This window comes from Pyxicephalus adspersus, chromosome 4, assembly GCF_032062135.1.
Source record: "Pyxicephalus adspersus chromosome 4, UCB_Pads_2.0, whole genome shotgun sequence".
NCBI classification, from domain to species: domain Eukaryota; kingdom Metazoa; phylum Chordata; class Amphibia; order Anura; family Pyxicephalidae; genus Pyxicephalus; species Pyxicephalus adspersus.
The window spans coordinates 73,248,283-73,273,627 of record NC_092861.1 but is presented as its reverse complement, the minus strand read 5'-3'; the positions used below and the strand labels follow the sequence as shown (position 1 = coordinate 73,273,627).

At 36.2% G+C, this 25,345-nt stretch overlaps 1 protein-coding gene across 2 annotated transcripts in view; it reads left to right on the top strand.

The window, feature by feature from the left end:
- Window positions 1-25,345, top strand: part of RNGTT (RNA guanylyltransferase and 5'-phosphatase) — a 173,987-nt gene that overhangs the window by 36,320 nt on the left and 112,322 nt on the right. For both annotated transcript variants that reach the window (XM_072408626.1, XM_072408625.1), the window contains exons 7-8: window positions 5,204-5,313; window positions 6,183-6,284. In XM_072408626.1, the coding sequence (XP_072264727.1) occupies window positions 5,204-5,313; window positions 6,183-6,284 (212 nt within the window). The remainder of the gene's footprint in view (window positions 1-5,203; window positions 5,314-6,182; window positions 6,285-25,345) is intronic.

Here is a 25,345-nt window from a genome sequence, read left to right as displayed (position 1 = left end):
ATTGCAACTCCACGAGGGAAGATCTTGCATGGAGACCCGGACCCAGGGATATTGACAGTTATTTTGCGTTTCTTCCATTTGAGAATTATCTTGCCAACTGTTCTCACCTTTTCACCAGGCTGCTTGGCGATAGTCTTGTAGCGCAGCCTTGTGTAGGTCTACAATCTTTTCCCTGACATCCTTAGACAGCTATTTGCTCTTGGCCAGTGGCTAGTTTGGAATCTAATTGATTGATTGCTTCTGTGGACAGGTGTCTTTTATACAGTTACTGTAACAAGCTTGGATTAGGAGCACTCCCTTACAGAGGGTGCTCCTAATCTCAGCCGGTTACGTGCATACAGTGAAGACAACAGGGAGCCTGAAATCTTGCTGGTTGATAGAGGATCAAATACTTTTTTCACTCATTACAATGCACATCAAGCACTGACTTTTGAGCACTGGGTTTTTGAGGGTTCTTTTGTTGTTTTCCTGTCTCTCACATCTACAATAAACCTACCATTACAATTATAGACTGGCCATTCTTTGTCAGAGGACAAACGTAAAAAATCAGCAGGGGATCAAATACTTCTTTCCCCCTCAACTGTACATGTGGCAAAGCGAGTACCATTCAGGTCCACTGAACCTTTTTCCCAGGCTGCTCTTATGTTGGTTGATTTAATGTTGTAGCAGAGGACATCACCAGGCTTGTCTGGGTTTATTGAATATGGGCTCAGTGCCCAATGAACCTTATCTAGTTCCTGTAACTCGGCAAAACTCTTAAAGTATAGCTTTTTGGAACACCAGCTAAAGAGCAGGGTTATGAAGGAAAAGGCCATCCACTGCGCCCATTTCAGACCAATAATGGCATTGATTTCATGCCTATGTTGCATTCTTTTAATCGGTATAAAATTGAAGCAAGTGGTACCATAAACTGAGGAGCAATTGTTTATGCAGTAAATCCACAGCCAAATACCAATTGCTTATTTTTTTTTTTTTTTTTACTCAGATAATTTTTTGGCTTTATTTTCTCACCTGGTTTTAAAATAAATTGCTTGCTTCGTTAGTGTAGTGATTCTCTGCCTTTATTACCTTCTAAATTACTGACCCAGAGTAAGAATGCAGTTTAAGTGTTAACTTTATTCTCACATAGTAAACTGCATGTTTGTTTCACATGTGTGACTGAAACTACTGACACCAAATGATCTGTTCTATTCTCTTCTCCCAACATTAAAATTAAAAGGTAACTTCATTAACTACTCCATTGGCCCAGATAAATTTACTTATATACTATTCAAAAACGAAGTCCTCGTGTCATCAATAAAAACTCCCCCTGGCCACTTATGTATATATAGAACAGTGACCATAAGAGAAAGACCTGAGTTGTCGTAAAATGTAGATATAATTGATGACTTGGCTTTGTTTTTTTGTTTACTTTGGAAAGGGCAAGATGGGGATAAATAAGTCTCTTGGGATAGACTTAAGCAAATTTTTTCTTTGCAGATTATCTCCAGTAAATTGCTTTTTAATAGTTCAGATATGTACATATAGTTTCTGTAAAAAGGTTGCTAGTGAGCAAAAGCCCAGCTTATTCCTAAATACAGCCTCAAATGCAGTCATGCAGTGTATATAACATGAACATAAATACACAAATCTTTCTTTAGATTCAAACAACAATACTAGGTTAGAATTGTCTGTATTGCATTTCACAATTATATCATTTTAAGACTAGGTGTTTAGCGCATGCCATTTACTACACCCCTATCCTTTTATCTTTGTGAAAAAAAATGCTATTTGATTATTCCAAATAAAACGTAAATCAAAATACATGTTTGTTAAAGAAAAAATAAAACCCTTCTATATAGTAAGTTCATCTTGAAAGCCTTTGTGAAATTCTAGATTTTTAATAGTAGGAGCCCACTTTTCTCCCCAGTTGTTCATGCACCCTTCTAAATAAAGTTGTCATGCTTGGGTTGTGTGGTCTTTCCACAAATTCCTGCTACCATAACTCTCCCTCGAATATCACTCCTTTAGTATTAAACTCTTTATTTTTTTTGTTTTTTACTGTGTTTTACTAATTACAATTTACTGTCTCAGGAAGTTGTTGATCCCATCTATCACGATCCAAACATCCAGTGACATACTTACTCTCCTTGTCCAGCAAATACAATCAAAAAACTTTATTTATTTTTATATTAAAGAATATATTTTATATTAAAGAACTTGGCAGGGTTATTTGGGATTTCAGTGCAGCACAGGCAGTGTGCACATCAATTTAAGATCTAACTGGATTTTTAGCATGATTAAGAGTAAATATACTTGTGTGTATTGATTAGCAATTAAATGGTGTCTAGTTGTTCTTTCCTGTATTTGATAGTAGTTGGTAGTGGTCACTATCTCCGTGCTCTCAGGAATGGAACCTAACATGGTCTGCCATGTAACCTAAATGTACAGAAGTTACTGCTTAATTGCAATGGCTGAGAGCCTGTCCATGGTCCATTTATTAAAAAAAAATATAGGGTTGTATAATCATCTAACATATATTCTGAGTGCATTACCTAAAAAAGCCTCCCTTGGAGAAGATCTATAAGCTCTAAGACTGCGCTTGGGCACCATCTTCATGAATGTAATGTCAACTACCCCAGTTAACTTAGGACTATTGCTTAATGACATATTATAGTATTTCCTTCCTCTCCTCTCCAAGCCGCGATCCAAAAGGTTATTATAGGAAAGAGAAACCCTGGACTGGAAGAGCTTGAACAGGAAAGGTAGTTATTAGACACTCCTGGAAGAGGATAGTAGAAATGGGGAGAGTAAGGACTTAGAAAGGGCAAGTAGGATGTGAGCTGTGCTAGGGAGTAGTTATGTTTTCTAGGAAGTTCAGAGGCCAGCTAGGCACTAATCTTCATCTTAATAAAATATCAAGGTTGCATACTGCCATTACCTTTTTTTTCCTAGCAAGAACGTATAACTGTAACTTGTATATTACTGGTAATGGCTTCTTTGCACATCAGCAATACTTGATAGATATGCTTTTACATTTTTGGGATTCCATGTAATTTCTGCACATTATTTACTTTAAGGGTTATGTATAAATACTAGAGAATTACTTTTTTATGTTTGCTGCCCCAGGAAACTAACAATCTTAAATTTTTTATATTTGCAGTAGATAAGACAACTGAAAACTGGCTTCTATGGGCTTTTTTCCAATGCATTTCAAGCCCTGTTATGCAATGCATTTCTAAAATACATATATTTTCCATACGTTCATAACCTTCTGTAGAGTTTTAATAGCTGTCAGCATGAGTTTAATGTTTTTCTTAGGGACTTTGCCTGTGGGGTTATCATCATACTACATCATTCACTCCATTTTTTTAAATGTCACTCTAGGTTTGCATTACACAAAGCAAGATCTTGTACATGAATACAGAAAAGTATGCTAAATGTTAATTGTGTGCTTCTATCAGTTGAAAATGGACCCTCTAGTAATGGCATGTTTGCTTTGCTTCAATATTATTCCCCATGGGACTGTGTCCTCAAGGTGTCACTAAAACAGATGTTTACTCGACATGGCATGGCTTATCCACTGGGATTCCTCTGATGCTTTCACTGAGACTGCAGTAAATCTGTAGCTTGCTTTCATAGCTACAGCAGACCATCTGTATTCATATTCTCAAGTATTTTACATTAACTCTGTAGCTACCTAAAATCTTTTACATGAAATTTTTTTTTTTGATGTCCCGTAGTTAAATTGTTCCAGTGTATACTGTGTTTTGAGCTCATTGTAGTCTTGCCAATGTTTTCCTGAATTTGTTTCCCTTTTTTCTAGAATTGTTTAAGTAAGCTTATTTTGTTGTTCAGCCATACTAGTTCATTCATTTAAAATGTAAAAATCACAAATGAATAAAGCTTTGTTCATGATTGCATTATTAAGCGTATTCTGTCTGAAAAATAGGAGATAAGAGCAATGTATCATCTTGGATGACCTTTTCTGAATTCAGTAGATTGCTGTGCCTCAGCGCCTCATTACAATTCACAGGCTTTTCCTCCAGCACTTTGGGTCTTTCTGGAAGGAATGGCTGCCTGTGACAGAAATCAGTGGCTACTAGATTTTACAAGCACGTTGTACATAGAAGCGGCTTGTAACAATCCAACCATGGCATTATAGGACTGAGGACAGTGTGACCCCTCTGTATCAGAAAATGCTGGGAACAAGTTGAGAATGGCAGGATGTAGGGTTTTTTGTGTGCTTTGTTTGGACAGATTAACTAAATGCACTTACAGCTAACCAGGTCAACAGTATTGAACTTATAAAGAGGGAGTCTTTGGAATAGTTTTACCCCCTGTCTTTACAGACCCATAGTTTATATTGTTTGTCGCTTAAAAAAAAAATTGCAATTAGGACAGATGTTTGTCTCAACATAATATTAGGCAGTGTGGTGTCTGTTAGTTTATAAAATCCTCACTGTGAGCTAATCACAAACAAAGCAAAAAAAAAAAAAAAAAAACTTTATGGAGCCTAGACATTCATCAACCTCTGGAGCAAGCTGTGCTTTAATATGCAAAAAGAAGCAACTGCGTAGTTTGTCTTGGCCATTAAAGAGTTAAGCCGCATACACACGTGCAAATATAGTCGTTGGAAAGGATCTTTTACGATCCTTTCCAACAACTAAGCACTGCATGATGCATGAACGAGTGCTGTACATACAGCACCGTTCTAGTCTATGGAGAGGGGAGGGAAGAACGATGAAGCGGTACCCTGCTGTGCGCTGTCCCCCTTCCCTTGCATTACGATCGTTCACTGTCCATCGTCCATGGATCCACCAGGACAGTCGTTCGGACAGTGGACGGCAGGCGCTGTACACATGCCAGATTCTCGCCCGAGTTTTCCCCCGAGCCGATTATCGGGCGAGAACCATTAGTTTAGCAAAGGATGTCTTCTGCAAGTCAGGCAATCTGCCCCCTCCAAGACTCCTTCCTGCACACGAGGGAGCAGGAAAGCCCCGTTCGTATCTAGGAGTCGTCCATATGTCAGAGGGCCTAAACCTGGGGGACTACCTCTACTCATTGCTGTATTTTGACCCATTTCAAATTTCAGAACATGTTGACTGATTTTCCTGAAATTATATATATATATATATATATATATATATATATATATATATATATATTACTTTCCTGATCCAGGTATGCTTGAAAATAACCCTGTTTATTTTTCTTTTTTAAGGGAGCCATTTTTTTAGAAGGCATCACAGTAAAACATGTTGTTCAGATAACGACTCAACCGAAACTTGGAGAAGTACAGAGGAAATGTCAACAGTTCAGCTCCTGGGAGGGGTATGCAAACCTTTTAGTCTTTCAATTAATTGACTATTTATTGGAAAAATAAAGTGTTTACAAGACTGTCCACACCAAAGACTTGTTTATCACACAATAAACCATGCACAATTTGACTGAACCTTTACTTCTTTATAAATATTATGTGTCCTTTTTCCCTATATATATATATATATATATATTAGTATATTTATTTTTTTATATTTTTAATGTCCCAACACAAAGTCTAAAATACCATACCAAGTTTTCCCATTGTTTTTACCCACCAGCTGGCAGCATGTCTTTTTCTGCATTTACCTGCTTTTATCTATAAGTTGTCTCCAAATGCAAAGATATCACATGATAAACACACAGTATACTTTAACATTCAGAACTCATTTATCAAGGTAGATTTGTTTAAGGGCCCATTTAGACCAATTCATAAAGAGCTTGACTTCTTTAATTCTTCAACACATAATTGTATAAAATTAATACCTATTTGTTATTGTAAAGGTTCCTTAAAATGTTTTTAAAAAAACATGTAAATAGTCAGTATGTTCAAGTCTTTGTTCCCCTAAACTATAAATCCATTTGCATACATATTAACTTTGCATGTCCATCTTTCCTTGAAAAGCTTCAAAATAATCCCCAAATGTTTGCACATAGCATGCAAATCATTTACCCTAAGGTCTACTATTATAAACTGATATGCTCTGTGGCATTCCTTATTCACATTCTTAGTGCAGATTAGACATTTTACACATGGATTCATTTTTCTATGTAATGTATTATGCTTATAGCAGTCACATATTAGAAAACGGAAGTGTCAATCATACAAGCATGATTTAATTGTATTAAGGAAAATAAAAAACAAAATAAATGTCTTCCAGCTCTGGGTTCCCTGGAGCACAGCCTGTATCCATGGACAAAAAGAATTTGAAATTTCTTGAGCAGAAGTCATATAAAGTGAGCTGGAAAGCAGATGGTACCCGGTAAGTGAAGCTGCTACATGAAATCACTAAAGCATTAAACATAGCTCTGTATGTTGATAACCATTTCTAACCGTGCCTCAATGTATATATATCCATAGCAGGTTCCTGTATACTTAGTAAGCACATGTGTCTGCAAAGGGAATAAATCCACTACAGTGGAAAAAAAATGGCTAATTTCAGTATACACTCCTTTTCATATGGCTTACCTAAATAAACACTGCTCCAGCCAATGATTTTTTCAAAGTCATTTATGGAGTTTATATGAACTTAGTGGCTTTTAAGTAATTTATAAATACAGTTTACCAATAATAAAATAATAAACCATTCAACAAAGGGATTGACTATTGGAGTAGCTAGAGTGGCTCCCTAGAGAATGTTATTCACTCTGAAGACATTACAGGCTTTAATAGATGAAGTTGAAGAAACAAGATATACAGCTGTTGCCCGGGTTGTTCACCATTCACACTTTTAATCTGCTATCCTAATGTCTGACAAAGCTAAAGCAGTTTTGCAAGACATGACAAAAATAATGCATTGCCCAACTGATAGAGACTTACCTGTAAAAAGTCAAGGCTGTAGCTGGCAAATGACTCCAGATATTTTATTTATCTTAAAAATGTAGATTAATATATGTCATCTAATCAAAGCCACTGCTTAACCAAACACATGTACCCTGTAGATATTTAACTATGTCCTTTTAGTGGCCTTAATCTGTTCATGCCCTATGATGAATGAGGTGTGGGTTCCCTGAATAACAATTGTTAAAATGTGTTTAGGAAAATGATGTGTTCAAAGCCGTTGGCTCTTCTGCTAATCAACGTGTTAGTGTCTTGCCTTCGTCTTGTCATTACGTCTCTCATTAACCACGCGTATAGCAGATGTTTGTTCTAATGAGTGGAGCTGAATGTTCAGACAGGATTAACACATATATAGCAGCAAGGCAACAGTCTGGAAGAAAATGAACCTTTCACTAATAGAAGTATTAATAATTGCTAATCTGCACACTATTGGAAAAATATGTACTTTTATGTGCCTGGAACAGGACACATTAGGCCTGAAATGATAAAAAGTTGCACATATCTGAATATGGAAGATTAAAGTAAATGGGAAAATAATATATATAAATATTTGGTGAAAATCTTTCGCTCCAGGGTTGAATTACAATCAATTTGTTCATTTAAGTGCATATTCTAAATGAGAAAAATGGCTTTACATTTTTTTTTAACTAATGTCAGTGGTTGGCTGTCAAAATAACATGATGTAAACTCCCACTGTATCTCATAAGCAGTTTTAATTTATTTTATAATATATTTTAGGGCTTGTTCAGACCTGCTGTAAAAAATGTGGGTATTTTCAAACACTATCACAGGTTTGCGGCTTGTTTTTTTTTTTTTTAAGCCTATCTCCATTGTTAATGCCTGTACAAGGCCTTTTAGGCACTTTATTTAAGTCAATGGAGAACCACCCATGGATGCTGCATTGAGGTTCCAGGGACCAACGTGGAAATGCCGCTTCCTGCACCTGTCAAATGAAAGATAATGAATGCAAGGATTTGTGAGTGGCAAAACTGCTTTAAAAATATTTGGAAAAAAAAAACTCTGGTCCAAACAATCCCTTAGTGTTGCTGCACTCCTAAAGCCACTTTGTTACATTGTTATATTGATAGAAAAAAAGCCAATCATTTAACCAACAGAAAAATGGAGAAACCTAAACTCTCACAGTTAATCCAGAAAAAGACAAAACCCCTTATAAGAAATGCCTCAGTTTGCTCTAACGGGAAGAAAATCTCCCTGATCTTCCAAGACAACTGGATATACAATTACTGGTGTTTACTTGTAAATACAGTGGTACCTTGGTATAAGTCCGCTTTGGAATAAGTCCACCTTGGTATAAGTCCTGTTTGGAGGTTTAATTTTAATTTATTTCAACTAATTGCTTTTGTATTTTAGTATTAAGCAGCATTAAAATTATTCTATACAACCGAATCAAATTGTAATATGCCAATAACAATAGTTTTTTTTTTTTTTTTTATGGTAATGGATTACTCATTTTTCCTTTATTTCTTATGGGAAAAATGTGTTTGGTATAAGTCCAGGGATCTGGAACAGATTTAAGAACTTTTACCAAGGTACTACTGTATTAATATTTAGTTATCTTGTGTACATTCACACATCCAGGTTTTTTTTTAAACAATCTTTGTGCACATTGATGCATTATAGCACTGGCTACCTAACATTTTCTCGATTTTCCTGATGATGAAACCTGTGGACCTTGTGGTCACTTGTATTGTGCATGAAAGACTCGTGTGACAGGTGACAATGGTAGACAACAATTGGCAGATATAAAGAGTGTTTTTTTTATAGAGCATAGCTGTATAACAGGAAATTGTTGGATTTCAGGAGAAAAGTATTGAAAAAGGACCTACAAAACTCCGGTTTTAATAAAGTTTTTTGTGAGTTTGGTTTTGGGGTTTACATTAAAGAAAGAATGTCTTCCCTGCTTTACCTTTTGAGACTTAGGTCCTTTTGAGATTTAGAGTTAGGTCCATAAATATTTGGACAGAGACAACTTTTTTCTTACTTTGCTTCTGTACAATACCACAATTCATTTTAAATGAAACAACTCAGATGAAGTTTAACTGCAGACATTCAGCTTTAATTAAGTGGGTTGAACAAAAAGATTGCATAAAAATGTGAGGAACTAAAGCCTTTTTTAACACAATCACTTCACTTCAGGAGCTTGAAAAGTAATTGGACAAATTAAAAAGCTGAAAATCAAATGATCATTTCTAATACTTGGTTTAAAACCCTCTTCTAGCCTTGACAGCCTGTAGTCTTGAACTCATGGACATCACCAGATGCTGGGTTTCCTCCTTTTTAATGCTCTGCCAGGCCTTTACTGCAGCGGCGTTCAGTTGCTGTTTGTTTGTGGGCCTTTCTGTCCGAAGTTTAGTCTTCAACAAGTGAAATGCTTGCTCAATTGGGTTCAGATCAGGTGACTGACTTGCCCATTCAAGAATATTCCACTTCCTTGCTATTAAACTCCTGGGTTGCTTTGGCTGTATGTTTTGGGTCATTGTCCATCTGTATTATGAAACGCCTCCCAATCAATGTGACTGCATTTAGCTGGATTTGAGCAGACAGTATGTCTCTGAACACCTCAGAATTAATTCGGCTGCTTCTGTCCTGTGTCACATCATGGATAAACACTAGTGTCCCAGTGCCACTGGCAGCCATGCACGCCAAAGACATATGTTTGGATCATGAGCTGTTCCACACCTTCTCCATACTTTTTTCTTGCCATCATTCTGGTAAAGGTTGATCTTGGTTTCATCTGTCCTAAAAATAGTTTCCTGAACTGTTTTTTAGATGCAAAGTCCAATCTGTCCTATCTATTCTTGAGGATTATGCCTGCCTGCCTTGCAGTGCACCTTCTGTATTTACTTTCATGCAGTCTTCTCTTTATGGTAGACTTGGATATCGATACGCCTACATCCTGGAGAGTATTGTTCACTTGGTTGGCTGTTGTGAAGGGGTTTCTCCTCACCATGGAAATGATTCTGCGATCATCCACCAATGTCGTTTTCCATTGACGTCCAGGTCTTTTAGCGTTGCTGAGTTCACCAGTGCTTTGTTTATTTCTCATGATGTACCAAACTGTTGATTTTGCCACTACAAATATTGTAGCAATTTCTCGGATGGATTTTTTCTGTTTTTGCAGCTTAAGGTTGACTTGTTTCTCCTGCATGGAGAGCTCCTTTCACCGCATGTTGTCTGTTCACAGCAAAATCTTACACATACAAGCATGAGATCTTTTCTCATACTTCTCAAAACTAGTTTACTATAATTTCCAGAAGCACAGTGCAAGTCAAAATAAAAGATTATTGGTGGTAAAGAAATACAGCAAAAATGTATAATTACTTGATCTGTACAGCCACATTAATTTTATTGATAGGTATATTATAGAGGACTTACTGATTTTTCCTCCAAATCTATTTTTCTTTAATAGCAATGCTAGAACTAGGGATTTGTACATTCTAGCTCTGCTATAAAGATAGTTAAATTCTAGGGAATGTCATTTCAATATCATACTGAGCTCTTTTGATGTGTCATTATGGACAACAATAAATTCTAGCATGCTTATCTTTCTTAAATGCTTTCTTTCTTTGTTTATGCATACATTTACACATTAAAGGAAGTGCAAAGCTCTATGTCACTATGTAAATGTAAGAGTTTATAGACGGCACCCCCAGTGATTGTAAAACCTTAGAAAGGTCAGTTAAAGCTTAATGCTTGGAATACTAATTATCTGGAATATATATCTGACAAAAGAGCTAACTGCTATTTTCCAAAGGAATGAAAATTAAATTGGCTGATAAGTGACAGGGTGGAAAGTACCCTGCTGTCTTAGCCTGAAACAGTTACTGATACTACAGCCAGACTTGACAGTATTTCTGAATATATGAGGAATGGTGAGTGACTCACGGGAAGAAATGCCCAGAGGAAAGAATTCGTTATTTCTATGGTGAATGTGTATTTTAGGTTGAAATATTTAGTTGTTTTACTTTTCAACTGGCAATGTATATCTGTGTCTGAGCATGTGTGTTCATGCAAGCGTATATGGGGTACGTACATTTGTGATACTAGTATTCTACCCAAAACTGTCCTTGAGATCTGCCACCCCAGGGTTTCTTGGTGTCTGATAGATTTTTTTTTTTAAAGGCATCTTTTGGGAAAGGGTAAATTATAACTCTTCTGGTCCATCAGTTTACTCTACATAGTTACCCTTTAATACTCCAAATGTGTCAGAACCCTAAGCTGATGATTGAAGCGACAATTTGTAGTGCAGCCTAGTGTAAGATTGTGAGCTTTTAAATTATAGCCTAGCTGTAAAGAAGCAGAGAAGCATAGCAGAGGCTTACATTGCATGTGTGTGACAGTGCAAATATGGACATTTTAAACTTTTTAGTTTGCTATCAAAAATACTATTTTCACCATTGTAGAGCTAACATCAGATTTTATTTTGATGTGTTTTTCATAGTTAGTAAGACCTTTCATGTCCCATGTATAGAATTTTTGCCCCGTTATGTTATGTATGTTTAAGCATATCTTTTTGCTGGCCTCAGTCAATACATACATACATGGTAAATATACAGATAGTCCCCATCTTACATACGAGATAGTGACTCTAGGTTTGTTCTTAAAATGAATTTGTATGTCAAAACAGGTACATTATTTTAATAAATGCAATTAGGACAGATGTTTGTCTCAACATATTATTAGACAGCATGGCGTCAGTTACTGTATAAAATCCTCATTGTAATAACAAAACAAAAAAAAAATTTATGGAACCTAGACATTCATTAACTTCTGGAACAAGCAGTGCTTTGATATGCAAAAAGAAAAACTTTAGAGTTTATGTCTTGGTCATTAAGGAGTTACAAGATGTTTCTTATGCAAGTCATGCAAACCACCCCTCTACGTTCCATAAAGCCTCTGTCCTGCACACAAGTGAGCAGGAAAGCCCCGTTTATATCTAGAAGACAACCGTATGTCAGATATCTTTAACGTAACATCTTCTTATAACAGACAATATCTGTATAAAGAAATGCCTCAATAGCTGTGATCCCAAAATTTTTCTGTGTGACCGACAAAAAACAAGTGTTTCCAGGCCCCCTGTTTCTGACTTCAATTAAAATTGTGAGTACTTTATTGTGGCTTTTAACAAATATGGTGACCACTGATATTTTTTTTTTTCCCCAAAGTGTGCCTGTGTGCATACATTACATTTTGTAGTATGTAAAAATATTACTTGTTCTCAACACATCGCATAGAAGAGCTTTAAAGCAAGCTATCCCTAAACTCCCTTGCTGCTCTTAATGTGCAGTTATTCACTCTCAAACATCCTCAATGATTGCAAGATATACTAGAGCAGGGGTGCCCAAAACGTCAATCGCAATCTACCAGTCGGTCGCAGAACCCTGCCTTACCCCTCCCTGCTGTTTACTAGCAGCCCGGCTGCTACATCTATAGGGATGCTGGGGATGTCTTTCTGTGTGGGAAGGTTCCGCGTAACAGTGGGAAGTGGGGAGGGAGGCAGAGAGGGCAGTCTGAGGTGAGCAGTGCTGGGCGGTTTCTTGTGCAGCAGTTCTTTTCCTTATACAGCACGTCATTCTCCCATGATAGGTGAGCTGTAGCTTTCCTGTTACTATAGTCTTGTAGTGCAATGTCTGTGCAATGTTCTGCCATTCAATGTCTTATTAGCTCTAGTCACTTCTGTATAATGCTCAGTATATATATATATATATATATATATATATATATATATATATATAAATGTATGTTTAGCATTTTTATTGTTGGTAGATCATTTTGACTTAGTCATCTAAAAAGTAGCTTGCGATCCAAAAAAGTGGTGACACTCCTGTAATAGAGCATAGGTAATATCCCTGGTAAATACAGAGGGTCCCAAGTGTGTGTCCTGTTGTTCAGATACAGTGCTCAGCCTAGAAACTTTTCTAAGCCAGGTGGGAAGAATTTGTTGGTTTGTGGCAGCACCTATATGATGATATTGGTGCGCCCAGCTAAAAGGAGCTGGGGAGAACACTGAGATAAATGAGCTGCCTTAACACAACTAGTCGTAATGCACTTATGCTCTTCAGTAGTGTGATTGGGCTTTTAGCTCTACTTTTTGGTGCACTGGTGTGCCCTTCCAGTCTATTTAAAATGAATTTGCTCCTCAGCACAATGCACGTTGTGCACTAAGCATCATTATCTTGTTGTGTTAGGGCCCAGATGGCATTGGAGCAAATTGGACCTTGCATCGTTTAATATTTTGTCCTCCTTGGGATCAACTATGGGTTTTAAGTATATGCTGCTTTATATATATATATATATATATATAACATTTTTTTTCAATATATAAATATTCATTTATATTCATTTTTACCATTGTTAAATGCTACCATTGATCAATGCCAACTCAATTGTTTGTAGCGACATTGCCTGTCCCTGTCCTGGCAAAATGAAGGTATCCGACCACAGGGCATGTTTTAGCTAGGGGGATTAACATGCTAACACTCTTGCTGTTGTGTACATTAACAGTATTTTGTGTACACAAAGTGTTGTTTACAGCTTTTGCTTGTATTTCCCAATAATTATTCATTTTTTGACTTTTTATGTTTAGACCCAAAACATCTGGGAGTGTTGGTAAGAATGTAAGGCAGTAGGTGAAACCTGAGAATAGTGGTGTAAATGTCACTATAAAACCGATATGACAACAAAGTCTCGTTTTTTTTCCACCCCCTTCACCTAAAAAGCTGTCACCTCCTACAGGACTTTCCATCTTTGTTATTTTGATTGCTTGTCTTTGTGGACAACTGTTTACTAGCGTGCGACATGTTGACACACTTAAGATACACTTGGTAGTTTGCATTGATGAGGCTACAGCTCACCCATTGATTTGACCTTTTGTAATGCGCTTGATGTTGTCACTTTTGTTGTCATGGCAACACAGTCTTTGTGCCTGATACATTTATACTGCAAGACAAAATCTTTCACTGGGTTCTGCTTCTGTCCCTTATGGAAACACGTCTCCTAAGGGTAGTTTCTTTGATTGTTCTCTAAGCTACATCTATTCTTGCATAACTTTATTACTGTCAGTGCACATATTCCCAACTCCTTTTTTCTGCTAGACAAACAGCTGACAAGTAATTCCCATTTTAAATAGGTCTCTGAAACTCATTATGTGGAACTCATTATGGGTAAATATTTTCCGTACGTTGATCTCAAGGTAGACTTCTGTGAACTGAAAGGTGTCTCGTGAGGACACAAGCCTGTCGTTTAAAGAGGAGTAAACAGAGTCTTGTCTTCTCTGACTGCCTGTACTGTAATACTAAACACTTGTCATATAGGAAAATGTCTTTATATTTCTCTGTTATTTTATTTTTTTATCTGAATATTGATCACGCCTTTTGCTGTGAAGTGGCGTAATAATAGACATGCAGGGAAGCCCAACTATTTTTGTTTTGCCCAGTTTTCAGCTTATTGGTCATGACAGTCCTCTTTCCCTTTGGACAGTTGCACAACCCATTCCTTACAATCTTTTGTAGGCGAACAGGTTTTCTTTACTTTATAGATTTATAGCACAAGTATATATGAATCAATCTAATTTGTCCCTTAAACTTCTTTCTTTTTTAAACCCCATTAAAACCATTTTATGATTCTATGTTTGTTATTGTTATGATATATTACTTATATGATAAAAATCCCTTTGTGTCTTTGGGGGTGTTTGTAGAAATGGAAAAGAAATGAAGCTGAAGGGTATTGGATGATTGTGATGTTTGTGATTTTTTTTCCCTTTGCATGTTTTAGTGAAGTTGAACCAGGATAGTTGCAGGTCCTACCTAAACGCTTTTTTTTTAATGGATCGAGTGTAGAAGGTATTGAACCGCTGGTAAGTTTAATATAATATTTCTGTCGGTGTATGTCCCTAATTACCCTGATTTTTAAGTTGCCATCATAATCTTTTTTTGAGAGCTAAGAGGTGATATTTCTCATAATGTAAAGATATACTTTATTGAATCTACAGGACAGAAATTTTAAGGATATCTCTATGATGAAACACGGGGGAAAAAAAAGCCCCTACGGAGTTGTCTCAAAGGGGATTATTTTTTAGATAGCAAAAGAAACTATTAAGTCCCTTTTTTCCCAGCTTTTCATTAATTATTGAGGGCTCGGCAGATTTTAAAAATGTAAGCTGCCATCCTGCTTGTCAGCAATTTATTTGCAGGGCTTTGGTAAAAATGAGCACTTCTGATACTGCTTAACCCAAACAAACCAGGTTACAGCTTATGATCAGGATTCAGGCAGAAGAGTTTTGACAGGCCTTGTGGCCTTGTTAAGCTCCTCCAGAAACACTTTTGTAGTTGTGAAAGAAGAATGTATACAACCTTTAGGATAATGCTGTCTTAGAAATGAGTGAGTGTTACTTCCTCCACGAGATGGCAGCAGAAGGTCGTTTTAATGAACCTTCAGGGACACAAAATAATGGAGCTAAATCTAGAGATTTGGCTTTGCACTCAAGAGACAAACAACTGAAATGTGGAAGTTAGCATATATCCTTGGTAAATTATCACAGTCTACTTTATTGCAGAGGACAACGGTAATTATTTTTCATCTGTACCATGTCAGTAAGCCACATTGTAGATCTGTAGTTGTGTGTTAATTAAATTGAGAATGAGGTTACTGATGTTCCTCCCTAGGCTTTCTTCCAGTGTTGGGAGCAATTTACAGCCTGTTTACAGAGTGGCATTGTTAGGTGTCTGCCAGAGCCTGGAGGGTCCTATTTTCTTTGCTCTGGTTAATAAATAGGGGCTTTGGTGAAAGTGACTCCACTCTCTGTTCTTTGTTCCTAAAATATGCCAATAAATAAAACTAATGAGTTACAGAATCATAAGGGTGTAATACAACTTTGGTAAGACGTTCATTTTGTAATATTTTCCTAGGTGGCACATGTAAATCATAGACTCCCATTGCACTGATGCTTTGGTTACATGCATTTAGCAGAGCATATCTATGTAGGCATGTTTCCTGTTGCCTTACTAGATCAATCAGTGAAGGTGAACAACCATTGTTATGCAGCCAGACGCACTTGTGTTGTGAATCCTGAACACGATTCATCTGTTCATATTGATATAGTGTCTGCATGGTCCTTCTTTTATCCAGGAACTACAATAGAACTGGTCAGAGATATGGCTTATTCGCAGCTTGTCAGAGGATAATGAGGAACTTAAAGGTAAACCTTGCAGCCATGCCTTTGTGTCTTCAGATCTTCCATCATGTGGAAGCCTATAGTTTGTGTAAATCCATGTTGTGCTTGTGCGCATGATATCTTACCTTTTACTCTGTCATTAATCAGTACGAGGAATGTAGGAACATATATCTCTTTTGCCATAGTAGGGCTGTTTGATAGCGATATGTAAAAAAATATGAAATTCTGTTCACCTTGGAAAATTAAAGTGACCGTGTAGAAAACAGAACAGTTGGCATGTTTTTGTTTCGTTCTCAACCTATATGGAATAGTTTGCCTGAGGTTAGGCTAACACCACATGTAACATTTATGTTTTTACACTGCTGCTATCCTGTTAACTGGGTTTGTATTTAGATTAGTAAACATCTTCCTATCAACCAGTATGTACATCCGTAAAAAGGGGCAAAATCTATATTATATTCACAATAAAACATAAGTAAATGGAGTTGAGAAGACATTTGTGAGAATTGTAATGCTTCAGTCTTTAAAGTTGAGAGAAATGACAAGTAATTTTGGTGTAGATGAAAAATGTGTGACACAAACTTTTGTCATCCATAGCAGAGAGTTGGCTACTAGCTGTAATTTAAGAAGTATTTCATTGAAGATTTGGGAGATATTTCTAGGTTGCCCTACAAGACTAGATATTTTTGTTATACTCACTGCCCATGTAGCAAATCTTTTACCACCTTTTCAAAAGAACCAGCTTTGTTGTATATGTTTGGTTTGAAAGAAAACTAAATCTTCAATCGTTATCTAATTTTTTATAACTGTACAAGTTACAGCTCATTGACCGCATGTACTATCATACTCTGGGATAGCGATTTGTTTGTAACAAAAACATTTACCATCCCCATACAAAATCATATTTCAGTCTGTATGTTTTGTTTGTTATGGTTTATTTTATTTTGGAAATATAAATACTCTTTGAACTGTAGGGTTTATATGTGAGTACTCCATTTTAATTTTTTATTACATTCTTTTTTCAATTAGGGGAAGAATGGTGGGGAAAAGGTATTACAGAGGGGTAGACAAATAGAAACCAAGAGGGGGGAGGGAAACCAAGAGTTACAATAGGAAATAACCAAGGACATTTCCAACAGTATACAGTATATTTAGTGATGTAGAAAAATTACCAATGGTATAAAACAGAGCACCCCATTTTTAAATATAAATGAGTTCTGCTTCAAAGGTCTTTCATTTTCTACTTGTGTGCCCCAAATAATAATATACCTCGCACACTCCTATGTTTCACTTTGTAATAAACGACCAGCACATGTCCCATTCCTTTACTGTTAAACCCACATTCAGGGGTGTGCACATTTTTACACGTGACCATGTTAAGTCTGGATTTTTTAGTTTGGTAAGACATAGCAGAAATTAGAGCTTTATGTGTCTCTGTATTCTCTAATTTCCTTGCTGGTTCATATGATTGTATAGTGTGTAACTTCCTTCTCAAACCCTTACAATAAAACAATATAATGTTTTTTTTTTTTTTCAAAAGGACAGATCATTATGACATTGTAAAGACCTTCCAAACATGAAAGCAGCACTTTAAAAAAAAAATCACTAGTTACAGGCATTGGCCAGTAGTTGAAAGGATTGTAGATTTTAAGTGATATACAGTAACTTACTTGTCAGTCACCTCCACCATCGTTCCCCTAAAGAGCAAGACTTGCAGTATCTTTTTCACAACACTTCTGGGGGTTTTAGATGGTCCCCTCTGCGTGCTTTGACTTTTTCCACAGGCTCTTATTCACTACTGTGCTCTGTAGTGTTGTGTGACAGGTTTTGAGATTCAACCACAGTGATTTATATTCTAGCTTTGCATTTAGGGCCCAAATTCTGGCTACTTGAGCCGCAGCTGCTTGGGTTTGTATGCCCAGTGTCTACAGTTAGGTCCATAAATATTTGGACAGAGACAACAAAGTAATTGGACAATTGACGCAAAGGCTATTTCGTGGGCTGGTGTGGGCAATTCCTTCCTTATGTGGGCGGGGTGCTTGTATGTGGAAGATTTTGCTGTGAACAGACATGCGGCTTTTTAATTTGTCCAATTACTTTTAAGCCCCTAAAATTACGCGAGGTAAAAAAAGGCTTTAGTTCCTCACATTTTTATGCAACCTTTTTGATCAACCCACTGAATTAAAGCTGAAAGTCTGCAGTTAAACTGCATCTGAGTTGTTTCATTAAAAATTAATTGTGGTAATGTACAGAACCAAAAAAGTTGTCTCCGTCCAAATATTTATGGACCTAACTGAATATGACCTCATCTACATTAAGGTCTTGCGATTGTTACCTGATATCCCAAATATACCAGGAGTCATCCACTAAGGCAAATGTTAGTTTTGGTTTAATTTTTTAATTTTTTTTTGAGAATACATTTTGATTATAAACATAAATCACAGACCCAAAGTTTTAAATAGGGTATTGGTCTGAATCCGTGAAAGAGACAAGAGGACTGAGCGATGTCCTACCGGTGACAGCATAGTTTTTCTGTTTTTTTTTTTTTCTTCTTCTTGGTCATCCCCTTAGGTTAGTGGGGAAACTCAGCTGGCAGCATGTGTGAGCTAATGTAGGAATGTTAAGGTGCATTAGGAATTTATTCTCCATGAATCCATTCAGCGAGTGTCAGGCAGATGACACCTTCTACAGCCAAGATTGTTAAGCACAAGTCCATTTTAGGCCTAGTGTGTAGAGGAGTAGCAGGATCGATGAGACATTTTTGAGAAATTGTAATTTTTATTAGAACTGGTACAACTGTTACTGGTATATACATTCCTTAACTATACTTTCCTTTTCTGTAATGCTTTTTAAATGAATAATGTACTTTCTTGGTTTTATCGGAATTGCCCTGTAACACCTAATTAGCAAAATGAAGAAAAAAAAAAAATCAATAAAATACTATTCATGCCAGTATGATAGTACAAGATAGATACACTCAGTCTGCTCTTACCTATGGATAATTTATATTGACAGCTAATTTTGAAACTATTTGCATATAAAAATATTTAGCAGAAGGATTCTTTTTAAAATCATTTTTTGTGTCATCAATATTAATGTGGGGACATGCAGTGGAAATATTCTGGGTATTGAAATCTTTATTTGCATAGTAGAAGACATCCTTCCTTTTCCAAGAGATGAAAAGCTAAGAGACAAATGTATGTATTATATTTCTACAGAGGTTAGCAGAAAATAGAAGAGTTCACTAGTGTGGAGGGATTAGAGAAAAAAATACATTACATTTTTCAATAAATGTTTAATGGAAAAAGACGGCATAACATCAGTAAGTGCCAGGCCTGTGCAGAACCTCTGTAAATGCCTGTATGTACACATAATGAACAATGTTCTCTTCACTTGTATCCTTAAATATCATCTTGTACTTGATTAACCTTTTGCTTGTTTCTTTTTGTGCTGATAAGCATGGGCACAGTAATCTTGTGAATGTAATATAGTTGGATTAATAGATGCAAGCTGCCTATTGTTAGTTGCCATATCTACTATTGTGCTGCCAAGTTTATACATCCAAAACCTTAAAAATGATTGTAAAGTAAGCATACATTGACAGATTCTCCTATTATGCAGCCTGTTTTCCTGTTAAGCACCCAAATAGATATTTCCAGCCCCCTTTTCCTATCACAAATAGAGGTATGGTTAATGGTAGACTAGGTCTCTAACATCTTTTTAACCTTTCCATACAATTCGATTACAGGTATAATCCAAACACTTTGAGTGGAACACAATTTGGTTTAGTATGCATTAGTTTACTGACCAATTATTTGTTAAATGTTTGTAAACCTCAAGGCTTATTCACTTATTTTTCATTGCGTGACATTTTCATTATGCATGCAGCTTCTTAAAGGCATATTCCATTTTTATTGCAGTCTGTTCTGAGTCTGAGAACTTTACGTGACGCGTAATGACCCTGCGGTACTGGACACTGCAGGGCTAGCCTGGGAGTGATCTTTGGACAAAGGATTTAAGGTGCTTTCTGAATTTTGTTTTGGTAACAAGATAGCTGAAGATCACCTTTTTAGGGTTATAGCTGTTGGCATTTTTCTTAGTGTTTGCCTAAAGGAACACTGTGTGTGGTTCAGCTAGTTCTGTATCAGCATTTTGCTCTCCCTGTCAGGTTTCTGCTCTTTCTGTTGTTTGTTCAGGGGGTGCCCTGTGTAGTTCCCCCATGGGACCTGAATTTGTTTTTCTGTACTTTAAACACAATACATACAATCTTTTCTCTAAATCACCCTCAGGGTGTGGTATTCTTTGTAGCCGTCACCTCTTTGATGTGGATTTGTTACAGCTTTCTCCTGTGAAGAACTGTGTTTTGGTTTGGATAGACACAGTGGTCCTGATGCCCATTATCTGAGGCATTCTGGAATTAGGATGAACTATCCTGGACTAGCCTACAATATTTTTGTTTGCCCAAGCATTGTCCTCCTGTAAGTAACCTGAAGATTGAAGACTTTCTGTGTATTATAAATTAGCAACATGAATAGAAAAACATAAACATTTTTTTCATTTATTAATGTACCTTTTGAATATTCAGTTCTAATGAATATATTACATTTACATTTATTCCATTCCCTGCTAATCAGAATAAAAGATTTTTAATGCTAGCAAAGATCAGCCAAACAAGTACATGCATTTTAGTGTTAAAAGGTTTAAAGTTTTCACATTTGGTGCTGCAAGTGTAAAGTCTATAATTATGTGAACCCATTAACTAACAACATAATTAGATGAAAATGAAATTGTTCAAAGTGATATAGTATAATCAGGAATCATGACTGTGTACACGCAGATTTATTAACTTTACAACTTCAGAGTTGTAATTCTTTGTGACTTTGTAACTAAACAAAGGAGATGAAGAAAGAGGCATGGGACTACTGACAATAAAAGGTCTGGTACTACAGAACCACATCATTTGGTTCTAGAAGGCATTCTGGTGACATGAAACTTGATATTTGTCATTAACAATGTGGGCCTTGAGCTAAAAGTTTTTTTTTTATGCTAGAACATAACAAGAGCTGTCATTTATTACATGTAATGTCTAGTTGTGTTTTTGGGGGGAAACAGTTTTTAAAGAATGGACACTATAGAATTGACATGAAATAATTCTGTAGTCTATACTAGCTCTTTGAAAACACTAAGCATATGTCAAAAGTGGATAGAGAGAATTTAAAGACAGAAACTTACCTTTTCTCATCTCTTGCATCAGTTATGAAATATATATATCCTTGGTGCATTTGGCCTTTTTAGTATCTGTTAACAGGGACCATTAGCTTCCTTGGACCATGTGTTTATGTAACCAGTTTTCTAGACTTTTTATCATGTCACCACTTAGGACGCAGCCTGGAGCAGCATTTTTTCCAGAAAATGTAAGGCCTTTTGGTATTCTCAGGCCTCATATGCCTACTGGCCTTGTATGAAAAGTGTCTGTATCATCTGTTGATCAAAAAAACCCAGCCCAGTTTTTAGGTATTCAGAGTTCTGGAAATTGTAGGGGCTCAGTTCTGTGTTTACTTACCCTGGATCCAGTCTTTCCATGAAAATATGATGAAGTTCATTGACTACAAATCTAACCAGCTGGTTACCCATAAAATATAAATGTTCCTGTGGCCAAGAAGTTAAAAAGTGTCGGGGAAAGTGCAACTGACAGATAACTGGGAAGACACAGGAGCGCTCAGTCCACAGCTCAGTCCAAGTGCTGCTTATCTGTCTTTCTCTAAAATTTGACTGCCACTTAGGTTCTTGTTATTGGGAAAATATGCCTACCTGATATTGGGTAATCTGCCTGTCTCTAGGGTACCTTATACTGGGAAGTCTGCCCATCCCTGGAATGCCCACATGCACACCCAACAGAATGTTAGCCAACAGTATCAAGTGTGCTGATTGATATGTTCCATTGCACTTCATTATTATGTTGCCCTCCATAGTCTTGAAGCTGGACAGTGCTGCCACAGAAGTGTGTCCTTAATTAGAAATAGTAAAAAAAAAAAAAAAATTAAAAGTAATTGTGTATTATGAAGATGTAATAAGCAACTGCTTGCAGCCCACCCATATAACTATACAAACAACTTGATGCTCAGACCAGTAATTAAATGATTTCATTCTCCAAAAGATTGTAAAATCAAATTAAACTGCAGAAGACTGGATTCAGTCTATTAGTCACTTGAAAAATATACAATTTACAAGATGACACATTACCAATCCATAGCAGAAAAAGGCAGTGGAGCTGTATCTTGTTGTATCAATATCATAGCAGTAATATGACATCGGATTCCTTATCATAAAGATCTGTTAAAGCCTAGATGTATCTGAAATGAAAGTTTTTACAAGCTAAATAGGTTATACAGATTTATATATATATTTTTTTACCAAATGATAAATGCCAGGAACATTTATTAATTGAATTGAAGTTGCCATTGCTAAAAAAAATTGCAGTATAATTCCTAATAGGGTTTATTTTGTCAGTGAAAACAATTGAATTTAACCAATTCTTCTATGGATTTTGTCTGCCGTGGTGATAAATTGTGCAAATATAAGTCACTGGTTTTTTCTTAAACGCTAAACTCGTTTTTGTCTTGATGAGGAAGTAAAAAGCATCATACCTCAAATTTCATACCCCCTCACAGCCAGCAAGCTGCATTCTGGCACTCCCAAGTTTTGGATAGGCTGTTAACCCAGGGCCTCCTCCGTTACAATTCAGGACTATTGTTCATGCATTGTTGTCAATTGCATCAAGGCCTGCGACCAGAGCAATGGGTACCCTTGAAAAAAATAGGCTTATGTAGATATGTAGATGCATTAATATTATTGTATAGATAAAAGAAAACAAAATAAAAAACAGGACTCTGTAGGGATCAAATATCTAACTCTTATCACATGATAAAACCAGTACGTTTTGTTTTTTTATTCAATAGCCAAAAATTGTACAACCACCCAATAAAAATCTTTTCATCTGGTTTTACAATTATATGTCTCAGAAAGGTACACTCTGTGTTTTGCAAACTTCAATGGTCTGCTTCTTAAGGAGTGTTTTGAGACATATCAGATGCATATAGACACTTTAAAACATTTAAATTAGTGATTGGTAAAAGCCAAACCTTCCCAAATACCTCTCCAACACAGCAGGATAACTGGACCAGAAATACATGGGAGGGACCAAAGGGGAGAAATCAAGCTGCCTAGAATATGCCTAGATACAATATATTAGATAGATGTTTTTATACCATACGGATAATTTTTTTAAAAAAATAACATTCTAAGAAGTCAGTGGGCGATGTGCTCTCTCAATACATTCTCCAACATAGAGCTTAGAGCTTTTAAAGTTTTTTTATAACTTTATTTTCTTGATAAGTTTGCAAAACTATAGAAATCTTAACTTGACTTGTAGTAGGATGAATTGCTTGGGGATCAATCTAGCTAGAACATAGTTTTAGATAAGTGCAGTTGGTTAGACATGTCTAATACTATACTAACAAAATCTCTATTAAAGCAGTCTCAGCTTGAGCCTTGAGGCCACTGATTATAATTGATTATTAAATGTGACCACTGTGAGGATGGTCTAACATAACTACCAAATTATCTTTCTTGATTAGTTCTGGATGTCTGCTTTTGTGACATTTGTTTATTTAAATCTTTTTATATGGAATTTTCTATATAGAATTATATGGAATTTTCACTTTTTGTGAGGTTCCTTCAGCCATTTTTTTGTGGGGTGCTGTGTTGGTAGGGGTAAAATTCGGGGTTTACGTTCCCCATATTTAAGCTCCAGTTATGGAGCTGAATGTGAATGTAGCTGAATGTGCTATCAGTGGGAGGCGCTTATAAACTGAGCAATTCAATAAAATGTGAGCATACTTGCTGAATGCACAGAACCCATATGACACATTCCTTGTACCCACAAAACTGCTTTAATTATCATACCACAAATGATAGCTTCAAAGACACCTGAGCACAAAGGATCATTGTTGAACACACTTTTATAAAGAGTTTAGTGAGCAGCAATTTGTAGTGCAGAGTGCAGGGGTCAGTAATATGTAAGACAGAGAGCGGAGGTCATAAGTTAGTAAGCTACTGTAAGTATCCTCAAACTAGTGCCTGGAATAATGAGAAATTTGGGTGAAAGCCAGGCAATTTTTGAAATGTGTGATAAAGAGGGAAATGATTAGAACCTCTGTCAACTTTCATTTACTCTTTCACTTTGAGTGGAAATTTCCCCTAAAAATCGTACATATGTTTTACGAGATAAAGTACCATTCTCATCTTTGGGAATATCTACAGTCACCACTAGCCAAGATGTGTCGGGAGCAATGAAAAAAACATGCTTGATCAGTAAAATTTGCCCTGAATAAGCTGATGCCAGAAATGTTTGCTCTCATTATCCATGTTTGTGGCGTAAACTACAGTATCAGGTCATATAAAATGTGTTCGGACAGTTTTAATTTATGCTACCTAGTTGGTCATAATGTTAGAACAACTGTCTAATGTTTCTGGCAAAACTTTGACTAAATCTTGTCAGATATTGTGACAAATTGATTTAAAGGTTTATTTTATTAGAGTTTGTGCTGCTATGCATTATGGTGAACTGCTATGCATTGGGAAGTCATTGTTGATAAATGGCATTTGTATCCATTTACAACACATCAACACATAACATGTTAACCTGTGTTGTGGGAGTGTACACATTGACGTGTGTGTTACCAGTGAGCAGGCATGAATTGGATGGAATCTGCTTTTTTATGCATGTGCATAGGAATGTCCATTAATTTATAGAAGGAGCCATCTATTGTGTGTTACTCCCTACACCTCTTGTACCTCTTGTCTGTCTGTCTGTCATTTGCAACCCCTATTTAATGTACAGCGCTGAGTAATATGTTGGCGCTATATAAATCCTATTAATAATAATAATAATAATAATAATAGAACCACACCATTCCTATAAATGTCCTGTGAGTTGGGGAAAAGACCAGAACTGGTATTTAACTGAATTTAGACAGGGCTATTCTTTGTTGCCGAGCTATGTTATTTCTGAAATTGATGAATTGGATCATTTGTCAGGCAAAATGGCTTATTTCACTGAGTGTTAACTATAAATTTACTCCCCGAATGTCCTCTTGAACCCCCCATGAAAATTTATTTTAAAGTACAATATATTAGTATGAGTATAATAAAGTTTGAAACACAAAGACATGTCAAAATAATAAATTAAATAACAAAATAAAAACACAAATATTATACTTATACTATTA